The sequence below is a fragment of the Ursus maritimus genome, unplaced genomic scaffold (genome assembly GCF_017311325.1).
Source record: "Ursus maritimus isolate PB19 unplaced genomic scaffold, ASM1731132v1 scaffold_1, whole genome shotgun sequence".
NCBI classification, from domain to species: Eukaryota; Metazoa; Chordata; class Mammalia; order Carnivora; family Ursidae; genus Ursus; species Ursus maritimus.
Genome location: NW_024423343.1, coordinates 36751929 through 36766698, shown reverse-complemented (window position 1 = coordinate 36766698; position 14770 = coordinate 36751929). Strand labels below are relative to the sequence as shown.

The window sequence follows — 14770 nt, the reverse complement described above, 5'->3', positions numbered from 1 at the left end:
ATCAATGGAGCAAACATAGCACCACATCACAAATATTTCTCAAATGATGCTTTTTGAAAAAGTATAGAAAAGATTCACACGATTGGTTAGTTCTCTGATTATCACTATTATCTTAATCCACTTGAAACTTATAATTAAAAATAAAATTAAGAATATTGACATTTTTTTCCTTTGGTAGCCTTAGCCTTAGATAAAAATAGAAATGTGGATATTTTGAAAGTATATGTACAGATTTTCTCTATGTCTCTGGAAGAGAGTTTGCTTGCTGGCTAGCTCAATTTTTGACAAAGAAAAATGGGCTGCTGCTTCCAGCACAAAGATGCACTGTTCACAGAACAAACCAAAAAAATGGAGAATTTGTGTTTAAGTTGAAAAGAAATTAATATCCATCATGATAATTTATTTAGTGTAAACTTTCTATTAACTGATAAAATGTATACCTTATTAGAATGAAAAGTGTAACTTTGTAATAAGAACTTAAAATACTGATATCTGGAAATTCTAACAGCAAGCAAGACATTCTAAATTTCATTTTCAGTACCCCATAATTAAAGCTATCGTTCTGCTTTTTAAAAACTCAGTTTTATCCATGCAGTTGTATACTCTAAAGTTTCCAAAAGAAGTGAGGCAAAGTATTTGTGAGTTTGAGCTGCCTCTGTTCCTTCCACAGGGCTGCCATCTGGGCTTGTTTATTTGTGTTTCCAACTTTCTGGAACAGGGAGTTTCTCTGTTAGGGACGGGGCACCAAGCAAAGGAAGTGTCTTACAGAAGACTATCTTTTTTCTTCTTTTTTTAACTATATTTTCAAACTTCAAGTTTAGCTTGGTCAAAAATATCAAATGACTAGAACAATCACAACATTTTACGTAGTGGAAAACCTCAGAATTATCTTAGCAAATACTCTTCCACACGATACAAATCATATTCCCAACATGCTACCTTCTTGTGACTTTCAGATCTTTTTCAATACCCAAACTGTCATTGAGGCTATAGCTATTTGGCTGGGAAATCAAACATTTTTATCTATCCTTCTACAAATACGCATTTGATTTAAAAATGAAAGAAATAATTCCAAGCATTTTTCTAATTTTATAAAGTACAAATGAGCCATATTACAAAAAAATGAAGCAAACAAAACAAAAATCTTCAAAATATAATAAAGAAAAAAGGATTATTGTTAGAGTTATACAATCTGTGAAGAATAGTTTAAAAATTCAAAAGCAACACTTAAAAAAACTAGTGCCTTCACTTTGAAAGATTTCATTTAGCAAATAAAATAGAAGCAAAAATTACCTTGTAAAGTAAAATCCAGCAATACATATTCGTAAGCAAATTCTGTCTTTGTTTCCACTTGAGGTCTCTTCAGGGTAGAAAATATTTTTCCAGGGCTGCTATCATCAGGGTCTTCTAGCTTTCTAAGTCCGCACCCCATGGCAAAATCTGTAAGGAATTAAATTGCAGGATAGGGGAGGGAGAGCAGCAAATTCTGTTGTTTAAGCTGCAAAAAGAAAGTTACAGACTTAACTGCTTTGATTTTTTCAGCTAAACCATAGATAGTCAAAAAGAAAACATATGAGTCCAAAGAAAGGAGCTGAAGACTTTTTCTATCCATTTTTCTGTAAAGTCGTTGAACCCATGATGATTAAGCTACAGCTCTGGGAGGCTGGGCTTGGTTTTAGGAGAAACATGCAAGCTGCTACAACTTAGCGGAGAATTTCCATGCCACGTCAATTTACAGCCAGCCCCCTACCAGAGTTCTGTCGCTCAGGGCACCAACAGTGCTTTGTCTGTCCCAGTTGGCTGGATGATAAAAGAGGTGTCCAAAAACGGAAATAAAAGGCAAAAGTGCAACTCGGATGGAATTATCTACAAGTAAAAGATATATTCAGGCACAGTGGCATGGAATTCTTTCTCTGTTTTTTCTTTTCCCTCTTTCCTGTGCCCACCCCCTCCTTCCTCTCTGCTATTACCAGAAAAGCAAAAGGAGGGAGGAAGGGAGGGAGAAAGAGAAAGAATAAGAGAGAGAGAAGGAATGAAAAAAAAAAAAAAAAAAAAAAGGATTCTCAACATGGTTGGAAACAAAAAATCATTTCCAGAAAGGAAGTCAGCTTTAGGAGGAAACTGTTTCTGGAGTCTAAAAGGAGAAAGGTAGTTTTTTTGTTTTGTTTTGTTTTTTAAACAAACCCTTCAGTCTTTAGGAAGCACTTTTGAGGATTTCTTTCCACAGGAAGACTTTTCCGCTGGAAAAATCATATACTAATGAAAACTGCCAAATATAAAAAAAATTATATTGCAATATTTTAATAAAAATATTTAATTGCAAAGGAGGACGGTTATGTGGGTAATTAGTTTCCCCAACATTCTTAAGTTTAAAATACTCTACCATTAGGCAGCTTATGAGAGTAACTATTAACACTTTTACAGGTCCCAAAGTATTCTTAATTACAAAAAAAAAAGGCAACAAAACTGGCAACTTAATTCATTCAGTGTTATAAATTGCCATTTACCTGAAGTCAAGAACAATTTATAATGGACCAGTTGTAATGAGTGTTTACTGCGTTTTACCACGTACAGCTCAAGTAGTATGGTGCACTCATCAAAACTGTGAGTCCTGGAATCAGACTGCCTGGCTTCAAATCCTGTTTCTAATGCTTACCACAGACGTGATCTTGGGCAAGTTACTTGACCTCTTCAAGTTTCAATTTCCTCCCCTACAAAATGGAGTTAATAATAGTAATTACTTCACTGGCTTGTTATGAAATAGGTTGAATGAGATAATCTTATCTCATATCTTAATACTGTACTTGGCTAATAGCACAAAATAAATTTGTTAATGTGCCTCCATTATAAAACAGTGTTGAGAATAGTAATAGGGAGGAAGTGATTCTGCCACCACTCCCATTATTTACAAAATAAACCTAATCACATTTCAGAGTCTAGAGAACATAAGCCTGTAAAGATTTTTCAATTACATTGAAGAGTACATATGAAAACTCTCAAAAGGGGGGTGGGAAGGGTGCCTGGGTGGCTCTGCTGGTTAAGTGTGTGCCTTTGGTGTAGGTCATGATCCCAAGGTCCTGGGATCGAGCCCCACATCGGGCTCCAGGGAGCCTGCTTATCCCTCTCCCTCTGCCTCTCTCTCTTTCTCAAATAAATAATAAATCTTTAAAAAAAACAGGGGGTGGGGGAGATGGATTAGTTCGTAGATAATTATGATCTCTTGTCTCTTCCTTCTGCCTACTTGTCTTTAAATAGTATACTTCTCAGAAGTGATTTTAACAGAAGAAAATTCCATGGTCCTTCATTCTCATGGATGAGCATGGATGATGGTAAGTGATTTCAGTTTGGCTAAAAAGACAGGCGACTCTCACCCAGTGTGATTCATTTGACTATTCAAGTGCTTTCATGCCTGTCATTTCTCATGTCCTCTTTTGTATGGTGGTCTGTGAGCTCCTGGGTGTCAGGAATTGAATATATGAAGTTCACTAGTCCCTGTTGCATTACCTGGAAGATGACTTATTAAGTACTTGTTGTATTTACTAAGTGCCTGCTGTATTCCAGGCACTGAACTAGATGCTGGCTGGTACACGAGATGACTAACCATGGCTTCCGCCCTAAAAATACTCATGGTTTAATGGAGATGACAGACTTATAAACATATAATTTCAATACGATGTGGTAGCTGATGAGATAGAAGTATGCACAGGATGCTACAGAAACCCAAGAAGGGGCCTCTAACTCAGTTTGGAGGATGACATTTGAGCTGTTTTGAAGGATGAATATGCATTAGACAGATAAAGTTGGGAGCATGTGCCAAGGAAAGGGAAAAACTTGAGCAATGTCACAGAATCATGAACAGTATGGCATGAACTTGAAAGAACGTGAAGCAGTTGCAAATTGCTAGAACATAAAATTTGAAACAAGACTAAGCTGTGAGAGAGGTAAGAGCTAAGTTGTAATGGGTCTTATATACCATACAGAGGAAATTTGAACTTTATTTGTAGGCAACAAGGGAGAATTACATAATCAAGTGGAAAAATCAAAGGAGTAGTTTGAAGTAGGCAAGTAACATCACTTTGTATTTTTGATGAATCACTATGGCTGCCTTGAGGAAAATGGTTTTAATGGATCAAGAATGGAGGGAGACCCAGTCAGGAGAGTATTGCAGTAGTCCAATTGAGAGCAGATGACTTAACGAATGAATATAGTACATCATTATGTCCTTAAATATATTTTTTAAATCTTTAGTAAAAGAAACTACAGATACTTTAGTTCATAATTGAACCGTCACTTCCATTTTTCTCTCCAAAATCCAACAAAATTAAAATTTTGGCACATCAGTATCACCCAGAATCCATAGTTTACATCATGATTCACTCTTGGTGTTGTCCATTCTATGGGTTATGAGAAATATATGTATCCACCATTACAGTACCATACAGAATAGTTTCACTGTCCTTAAAGTCTGTGCTCCTCCTATTCATCCCACCCTTACTTCTTGTTTAACTCTGATGCATCTGGCAGTTGTAATATAAAGGGTAAAATATGGATTGAAGTCAGTTTCTCCTACCCTGATATCCAACTGTCATGACCACATTTGTTTCCATAGGTAATTTTTTACCAATCATGCTTCCCAAGGCTCGTCATATATTGAGTACTTGTAGCAATTAGGGTAAATTTTTGGAATAAATGTTTGCCAACATTGGTCATTTTTTCTGTATGGAATTATATATGTTTGGTGACAATTCTAGATTTCAGGGACAGCTTTCAGTTCTGTATTGCAAATAAGGTTTCCCCAAGTGCAGGCTCTTATGAGGCTGGATATGATGAAGAAATATTATCAATTCTTGTCTGTGTTCTATTATGGGCTCACTTAGTCCTTGAATGAATGAATGAACCTTATGAAAACATTCTCCATAACTGGTAGCAAGTTACTCTTACAGTTCTACTCAAGTCTGGATCACCTAAGTTCACTAAAGTCTTAAAGCTTCTAAGAGATAGTTATGTAGTTATATATCATCCAGTCCATTCCCTACAAAGTTTTTGCATAACAGTAACTTTATGTCACCCTGATCCAAAGAAGTAAATTCAACAATAATTCGACTAGTTTTTATGGAGCACCAACTATATATGTAGGGCACATGTGGACACAAAGATGAAAAAGCCAGTTTATGTTCTCCAGAATTCACAAGCTAGCAGGCCAACATCGAGTTTTAACTAATGCACTGTTAGTTTCATAATGCAGTCAAATTTCCTAAGTAACTAATGACCTACTGAAAGCACTACTTATTTAACAAAGGCTTTCTTTAATGATTTTCTTTAGTGAATAAACCCTTCTTTAAAGGATTTCTTTAATGATTAGAAATGCCACACTCGTACATACTTAATAGTTGCATAGCCTAAGATTTTATTTTGACTTTTTATTTTGTTCTGTAGTCTGACTTCTCAATGTTACATATTTAAAAATTTTTAATGGCTGTATAATCTTTCAATGTCCCACAGTTCACAGTATTATTATTCTTTAAAAAAAATTTTTTTAGGGGTGCCTCGGTGGCTCAGTTGGTTGAGTGTCTGCCTTAGGCTCAGGTCATGATCCCAAGGTCCTGGGAACGAGTCCTGCATCGGGTTTCTTGCTCAGCAGGGAGCCTGCTTCTCCCTCTCCCTCTGCCTGCTGCTCCCCCTGCTTGTACACCCTGTCAAATAAATAAATAAAATATTTATTTTTTTAATTTATTTGAGAGAGGGTGAAAGTGAGAGAGTCACAGAGGGAGAGGGAGAAGCAGACTCACTGCTGAGTGGAGAGCCTGATGCGGGGCTCAATCCCAGGACCCTGAGATCATGATCTGAGCGGAAGGCAGACCATATGCTTAACCTACTGAACCACCCAGGTGTCCCTATTCTTTTAAAAATTTATTGAATATTCTTTTTAAAAAAGATTTTATCTATTTATTTAAGAGAAAGAGAGAGAGTATGAGCAGGGGAGGGGTGGAGAGAGAGGGAGAAGCAGATTCCCCACTGAGCGGGGAGGCCTGACGAGCCTGATGCAGGGCTCGATCCAGGACCCTGAGATCATGACCTGAGCCCAAGGCAGACGCTTAATTTACTGAGCCACTCAGGCGCCCCTTATTGAATATTCTTAAGTATTTGTTCTTCTAGATCAGAAGTTTTTGAGCTATGTATGGCAGAGCGCTCTGGTTCCAAAGAGGTGTCAGTTTTGGTGAAGAGAGGGGGCTTTGATTATGAAGGGAGACCAAGCAGGCAGGGCTCTGGATCCACCATACCACTTTTCTTCAAACAAAACAGCTTAGCCTTCATCAGTTTCATCAATTTCATATACCAGTAACAAACAATTAAACCCCCATAGTTTTCAGAAAAAGACGTCATTTACATTATCAATTAACTGTGTGGTTTCTGGGAATAAATCTACTGAATATAAGCCAGACTTGTACGTATAATATTTTAAAACCTTATTGAACAGCATTAAAGGAGAGGCAGGTAAATGAAGAGATATACATAGTCCTTTTTAGGAACACTTACTATTGTAATTATCTCTCTACCTAGCCCTTGACACCTGTTGTTGAGCTATGGTGATCTTAGCTCCAACAGGTTTTTTGCATGGAATCGCTCAAGTAGATTTTAATATTTATGTGGAAGATAAAAGACCAAGAATGTCTAAGATACTTCTTTTTTAAAATTTTTAAAAAGTTATTTATTTATTTATTTATTTATTTATTTAGCACAGGGAGAGGGAGAGAGAGAACCTCAGCGCAGAGCCAGATGTGGGGCTCAGTCTCATCACCCTGACTGAGATCTGACCTGAGCTGAAATCCAGAGTCAGATGTTTAACCAACTAAGCCACCCAGGTGCCCCTAAGCTATTTCTGAGGAAGAGTAAGAAGGAGATCTTAAGACTATATATTAAGATTTATTATAAAGCTATAGTAATTAAAATTTTTTAGCAGGGCATAGACCAATTAACCAATACAATAGAATAAAGAACCTAGACACAGAAGCCTGCATATGTGGAAATATAATATATGATGGAAGAGGTATGGCAGATCAGTGGAGAAATGGAACTGGGACAAGTGATCATCTATATGGGGATGAAATTGGATCCCCATCTTGTATCATATCTAAAAATTTCAATTTTACATGAAGAATCTGAACATCAAAAGCAAACTTTACATTTTTATATGAAAATATGGATATTCTGACATCAGAGTACTAAAAAGTACCTCTAAAGCAAAAAAAATCAGAAAATAATCACAATGATTAATCATAAAATGACAAGCATAAGATAAATTGTGATAAATTCTACTATATTAAAATTAAGAACTTCTCATTAAGAAGTTTAATGTGAAAAGGCAAGTTTGGTATATGATATTTGTAAAATATCCACCAATAAAGGAACAGCATCAAAAATAAAAACCTTCTAAAAATATAGGAAAAGACAAGTCAATAGAAAACAGACACAAAATACAAATAGGCACTTCACAGGCAAAGAAACATATATGGTTAATAAACACACAGAGATGCTTAGCTTCACTTCTATTTTTAGTAACTTCAGATTAAGATTACAGTGAGATACCACTGTATTGTGGTAAAATACACATAAAATTTATCATTTTACCATTTTAAAGCATATAATTCAATGGTGTTAAGTACATTCACAATATTGAATAATGATCATCACTATCTAGTTTCAGATCTCTTTCATCACCCCAAGAGGAAAACCCATATCTTTTAAGCATTCACTCTCCATTCCAACTTTCCCCTACCTCCTGGCATCCACTAATCTCCTTTCCATCTCTATGCATTTGTCTATTCTGGATATTTCATATAAGTGGAATCTGCACTATGCAGTCTTTTGTGCCTGGTTTCTTTTATTTATTTATTTCAAAAAGATTTTATTTATTTGTCAGAGAGAGCTCGAGTGAGCATGAGCAGGGGGAGAAGCAGGCTCCCTGCTGAGCAAGGATCCCAATGCAGGACTTCATTCCAGAACCCTGTGATCATGACCTGGGCTGAAGGCAGATGCTTAACCTACTGAGCCACCCGGGCATCCCTGGTTTCTTTTATTTAGCATAATGTTTTAAAGGTTTACCTATGTGATAGCATGTATCAGTGCTTTATTCCTTTTTATGGCTGAATAATATTGTATGGTATGGATATACCACATTTGTTTATCCATTCATCAGATGATAGACATTTGGGGTGTTTCTACCTTTTGGCTATTGTGTGTAATGTTTCTATGAACATAAGTGAGATAATATTTTATACTTATTTAACTGACCAAAAATTAAGGAGCTAATATCAAGTATTGGAAAGACCTCTTCAATGGTATGTGGCTGATGGGGATGTAAATTTGTTTAACCATGTTGGAAAACAACTTAGCATTATCTTGTGAAATTGAACTTTGGTATCCTCTGTGATCCAGCAATATCACTCCTAGATATATACCTAGAGAAACTTTAGCACGTAATTACCAGGAGATTTATACAAGAAAAGTTAATAGTAGTACTGTTCCTAAGAGCAAATAACTTGAACCACTCAGATGTCCATCAAAAGCCATTTCTTTCAAGGAATCTTTTATAAAGGGAAGGAAAATAATGGAACAGTAGTGGCAGTTGAGTTTCCTCTGTCTCTCTCTCTCTTTTTAAAGATTTTATTTATTTATTTGACAGAGCACACAAGCAGGGGGAATGGCAGAGGGAGAGGGAGAAGCAGGCTCCCTGCTGAGCAGGGAGCTTGATGCGGGACTCAATCACAGAACTCTGGGATCATGACCTGAGCCGAAAGCAGACTGAGCCACACAGGCATCGCTTTCTCCTGTTTAAAAGAGAAAAAACTCTCTAGGTGGCTCAGTCGGTTAAGCATCTGCCTTCGGCTCAGGTCATGATCCCAGGGTCCTGTGATTGAGTCCTGCATCGGGCTCCTTGCTCAGCAGGGAACCTGCTTCTCCCTCTGCTTGCTTCTCCCTCTGCCTGCCGCTCCCCGCGCTTATACTCTCACTCTTTCTCTCTCCCGTGCTCGCTCTCAGGCAAGTAAAGAAATAAAATCTCAAAAAAAAAAAAAAAAAAACAAAAACAACCCAGGAGAAAAACTAGCATATTTGTGTGCTAAAGAACTGATTGCATTGATAAAGGGGTGGGTTGGGTTGGGTTGGGGTGGAGGCCTTGGACAGTTTACTGGAAAACTTGATTTCTTAGACATTTAGCCTGGATTTGTCTCAAGTTCTGGAGGGTACTGTACATACCCTCCAGAACCTATTGTTCACTTTCCTTTTCTAAACTACTGGATCAAATAGAGTATATCTACTAAGTACTCAAAGAATATTTGCTGTTACCTATTGTAACTTGTATAGAGAATTTGATTGCTCCACTTTCCATATCACCACAGAAATCTGATCCAACTTACCAAATGCCTCCATTCACAAATTATTATTCAGCAGTCAAAATGAAGTAACTGGAGTTACAGAAAGAAACATGGATGAATCCTAGTAACAAAATGTTGAGTGAAAATGGTCAGTGGAAGAAGAAAGACCACATGTAGCACGATATCCTTTTTTAGACTGTTTAGATACAAGCAAAATTAAACAATATGTTGCTTAGACATACTATATATGCGATAACATGAATGCAGAAGTACAGAATTTAAGATAATGATGACCTCTGGGAGGAAAACGAGGAGAAAAGGAGCACATAGATCTAAATCACTGGTAATCTTCTAGTTCAGTGGTTTTCAAACTTGAATGTGCATCAGAATCACCTGGGGGGCTCATTAAAACTTGGATGGCTGGGTTCCACCCCCAGAATAGGTGTGGTGGTGGGGCGGGGTGTGAGGCCTAAGAATATGCATTTCTAACAAGGTCCCAGGTACTGCTAATGCTGCTCTTTTGTAACCACAGTTAGAGAACCACTTCTAGTTGTTAGGTTGCATTGTGGGTTCACAGGTGTTGCACTGCATTTTATTATTAAGTGAACACAGTATTTAAATGAAAAAAAAAAAAAAAAGATAGCCAATCGTAGACCAAAGATGAGAGTGTTTCATGAAGCAAGGATTAATATTAATCCAGTTCTGGTCTCCAGAGCCATCCACCCCAAAAGAACTAAGTTTCCATAACTAAAAGCAAACTTGAAAAACACTGCTGTAGAAGAACTGCAAGACCACTTCAAACGAAAATTACTAACAACTACTTTGAGAAATAAAGTTGAAGGTTGATTCTTCCTTATCAGTGACAACAGACTGCATGTCACCTCTCTGGATCTCAATAATCTTTGACAAAGACTTGGTACATAACAAATCTACCTCCTTGGTTAATTCAACAAAAATTGTGTTTAGAGAAAAGATTCCCATTAGTTTGCTGATTTTTATTCTTCCCTCAAGTGCTGTAGGTAATTATTTTTCTTCTTTTCTCGCTCCTCCTTCCAGATTTATTGGGTCCACTTGGTTCTGAGATAAAATTTAGATGATATTTCAAATCCCTACGTTGACCAGGGCGTATGTAGAGCGCATACTGTGTCCTGCAATGTGCCAGCCACTGACTGGGGTTTGAAAGATGCCTGAATGTAAAATTCTTGCCTCACAAGCAAGTCAGCCTAGAGAGGAAAACAGATCCACAAATACAAAATCACAACCCAAAGCAGGTCACACAGGATGTTATACAAAATTCTATCTGCTTTCATAAGCTCTCCCGAACCCTGTTCCTTTAATCTATCTTTCTCGCGTGCTTCCACTCTCACAACCACAACGTCCAAGGCGGGGTCAGAACGGAGGCGCCGGCCAAGACGGCAGAGGACTGGCGTTCAGAGCCCCACCTCATTGGCTTTCCGGCCGGCCGGAAGCGGCGGTACGCCCCGGCTGCGCATGCGCCCCTCACACGTGCTCCAGAACGCCCCCTCCGCTGCTGCGGCCCGGCCGGCATCATGCTGCGAATTTCTGTCCTGCGGCTGCTAGGACGTCCGGGAACCAGTGGAGTCTCGCTTCTGGAGTACATTAGCTCACGCCACTACAGTTCGGGCCCTCTCGGCGCCCGCGACGATATTCGCGGCGCTCGCGCCTTCTTCACGACACCCATTTTCTACGTGAACGCGGCGCCGCACATTGGACACCTGTACTCGGCGCTACTGGCTGACGCCCTGTGCCGCCACCGTCGCCTCCGAGTTCCCAGCGCTGCCGCCACGCGCTTCTCCACTGGCACAGACGAGCATGGCCTGAAGATTCAGCAAGCAGCAGCCGCTGCGGGCCTGGCTCCCACCGAACTGTGCGACCGAGTATCTGCCCAGTTCCGGCAGCTTTTTCGGGAGGCTGGCATCTCCTCCACCGACTTTATCCGCACCACCGAAACCCGGCACCGGATCGCTGTGCAGCATTTCTGGGGACTGCTGAAGGCCCGGGGTCTGCTCTACAAGGGACTCTATGAAGGTTGGTATTGCGCCTCCGAAGAGTGCTTCCTGCCTGAGGCCAAGGTCACCCGGCAGTCGGATTCATCAGGGGATTCGTGTCATGTATCTCTAGAGAGTGGGCATCCCGTATCCTGGACCAAGGAAGAAAACTACATTTTCAGGCTTTCTCAGTTCCGAGAGCCGCTTCAGCGGTGGCTGCGGGGCGACCCTCAGGCAATCGCTCCCGAGCCATTTCATCGCGCGGTTCTTCAGTGGCTGGAGGAGGAGCTGCCGGACCTGTCTGTCTCTCGAAAGAGCAGTCACTTACATTGGGGCATTCCTGTGCCCGGGGACGATTCTCAGACCATCTACGTATGGCTAGATGCCTTGGTCAACTACCTTACTGTAATTGGCTACCCAAATGCTGAGTTTAAATCTTGGTGGCCAACCACCTCTCATATCATAGGCAAGGACATTCTTAAATTCCATGCTATCTATTGGCCTGCCCTCCTCTTGGGGGCCGGCATGAGCCCACCACACCGCATCTATGTCCACTCTCACTGGACGGTCTGTGGCCAAAAGATGTCCAAAAGCTTGGGTAACGTGGTGGATCCCAGGACTTGCCTTGATCGCTATACTGTGGATGGCTTCCGATACTTTCTTCTCCGGCAGGGCGTCCCCAACTGGGATTGTGATTACTATGATGAAAAGGTGGTTAAGTTGCTAGATTCTGAGCTGGCAGATGCTTTGGGAGGTCTCCTGAACCGGTGCACTGCCAAAAGAATAAATCCTTCTGGGACCTATCCGGTTTTCTGCACTACCTGCTTTCCCAGTGAGCCAGGGTTGGTGGGACCATCAGTTCGTGCTCAGGCAGAGGACTATGCTTTGGTGAACGCAGTGGCCACTTTGCCCAGGCAGGTAGCTGACCACTATGATAACTTTCAGATCTATAAGGCTCTGGAGGCAGTGTCCAGCTGTGTCCGGCAAACTAATGGCTTTGTCCAAAGGCATGCACCATGGAGGTTGAACTGGGAGAGCCCAGTGGATGCCCCCTGGCTGGGTACTGTACTTCATGTGGCCTTGGAATGTTTGCGAGTCTTTGGAACTTTGCTCCAGCCTGTCACCCCAAGCCTAGCCGATAAGCTGCTATCCAGGTTGGGGGTCTCTGCTACGGAGAGGGGCCTTGGAGAGCTCTGTTTCTTGCCTCGATTCTATGGACATCCATGTCCTTTTGAAGGGAGGAGGCTGGGACCTGAAACTGGGCTCTTGTTTCCAAGACTAGACCAGTCCAGGGCCTGGCTAGTAAAAGCCCATAGGACCTAGAAACTTAGTTCTTAATTGGCTTGTGGTAAAAAAGCAAATGTGTTATTTCCTTATTTTGCATTTTCAGGAAAGTTATACTAATGCTTTCTAAAGTGTTGCATCATATGAGCACATAAACAATGTCCCTGTGAAAAGAGGTTTGTCGCCTTTCAGGTGCCTACCCCCTACTCTTCAGTTCTCGGTGCCCATTAACCACTATCCTTTGTACACCAGTGTCTCTAAGATGTCTCCAGGGTAAAGATGGGTAAGAGAAAACTTTGCTGATACTATTCCTTCTCATTGTGCCTCCTTCCAAGCCACAGTTAATGTTATTTGCCCAGACTACCTCTTATGGCTTTTCATTGGCCTGGCCTCTGCTGGGCAAATTAGTGAAGAGTGGGGGTTGGAGGCCCCCTACCTCAGCTTTTACAGAGTAGTCCAACTTTGTTATACATGTTGCGTTTCCTATTAGAAAGATTCTTTTATGAAACCTTTAAAAACCAGTGTCCTAGACTAGATGATTTTTGCCCATGTTTATATTTTCAGTTCTTACAGCTATAACTGTACTTTGTTAGTTAATAGTCTAATGGTTGTGCTTTGTAACATTACACTTCAACCAGTAGATGGCCCTGAAGTCTCACGTATTTAATTACTTGACATTGACATTTCAGAATATTTAGAATAAATTAGATTTCTGCTTTCTAATTATGCAGAATTTAAATTTAAGGAAAAATTTTATTGCTTTTCTTAAAATAAGGGAGAACTGTAGCCACTACTATTTTACATAAAGCAATAAAAAAAGATCAGAATTCTGTTTTTTTCTAACTACTGAAAAAGGACATTTACTCTATTAAATGTTTAGTAAGCTAATAAGTAAATGTATCAAATTTGGATTATCTGTGATAAGTTATAAAACTCTCGAGGTAGTTGGTATGTTAAAAATTTTAAACTTTAATAACATTAGTTTTACAGATAACAATTTAAAAATCTGTAAACAGTTCAAAATAGTTAACTTTTTAAAAAAAAATTTTAGTCATAATTTTGTCAGCACATATATAATTTACCTTATATGATTTCTTTTGGTCAATCAGAATCTATAATACAATATATAGGCATTGTGTGAATAGTTTTAAATGTTAATACATTTACTTTCAAGTACTTTTTACTGATTATTTCTTTTGCTTTCTTAACTTAAGTTATTAAAGTTTAAAAGTTCGTGAGTACCTTATTCAGATCTGTTCTGTTGAATTTGTTGAAGGTGATGGTGAAGGGAGGAAATGATCAATGAATGCTCCAGGAATCTCAAACTGGATTTAGGGATTTCTCCAAGGCTCCATAAGAGAACATCACAGAGAAGATGTTAAGGTATCAATTTATACAATGACTACAACACAGTAAGCCAGCGTTATATCTCATAGATGATTGGACAGCTAGGCCAAAGTTTAAAATGAGAACTTGCCTTGAAATATCCATTCTAAGCATAGTAGCAAGCAGAGAGGGCTCACTGTGAAGTAAACTATTGTGCTGGAAGTTTCCCCAGATTTATTCTAGGTGCTACTGTTCAGCTCCAGTTTCTGTTCATTAATCAATGTGGTGAGAGATTTCTGGTTGCTTGGAAACATTGCTTAGAAAAGAATGTTGAAGGCATTCTAAAGATGGAAGGACCATTTCTACAAATGTTCTTTCAGACCCTCCTTATTCTTCATAATGGAATCCTGGGCTTTCCACATGACATATTCTAGTTACATGCTGGGATTCTAGTTACATGCTAGGGCTGATTACTCGGGCCTAGGAAGGAGTATAATATTTGCTAGGGCTGGATGGAGCAGAGTGGTGAAAGAGATGAGATGTGTTTACATGAATGAACAAAAACAGACTTGGAAAACCAGTGGAATGATAACCTCTGCCTTTGAAGTCCCCTTACAGCAGTCTTACTGGGCCTATCATGAAAGGAGAGACAGTGTCTTCCACTTGACTGTTCTTTCCTATGGCCTAGTGCTAGTCAATATACTGGACCTTGGCTTGCTGGGTGTTAATGGAGTTCCTTTTGTGCAATCTCTCATTTTATAGGCACTTAACTGGCTA

The 14770-nt window shown here is 39.5% G+C and overlaps 2 protein-coding genes across 2 annotated transcripts in view; one reads left to right on the top strand and one right to left on the bottom strand.

Annotated features, from left to right (window-relative positions):
* The window catches only part of RFTN2 (raftlin family member 2), a 66399-nt gene extending 64455 nt beyond the window's left edge, over positions 1-1944 (bottom strand). Inside the window, exon 1 of the mRNA XM_008687312.2 lies at positions 1294-1944. Within this exon, the coding sequence (XP_008685534.1) occupies positions 1294-1432 (139 nt within the window). The 5' untranslated portion in view covers positions 1433-1944. The remainder of the gene's footprint in view (positions 1-1293) is intronic.
* An 8978-nt stretch (positions 1945-10922) lies between these two features.
* On the top strand, positions 10923-13913 carry MARS2 (methionyl-tRNA synthetase 2, mitochondrial). Its single transcript, XM_040642358.1, has one exon. It carries the CDS (start codon positions 10925-10927, stop codon positions 12704-12706), a length of 1782 nt encoding a protein of 593 aa, XP_040498292.1. The 5' UTR covers positions 10923-10924; the 3' UTR covers positions 12707-13913.
* The last annotated feature ends 857 nt before the right edge of the window (positions 13914-14770 follow it).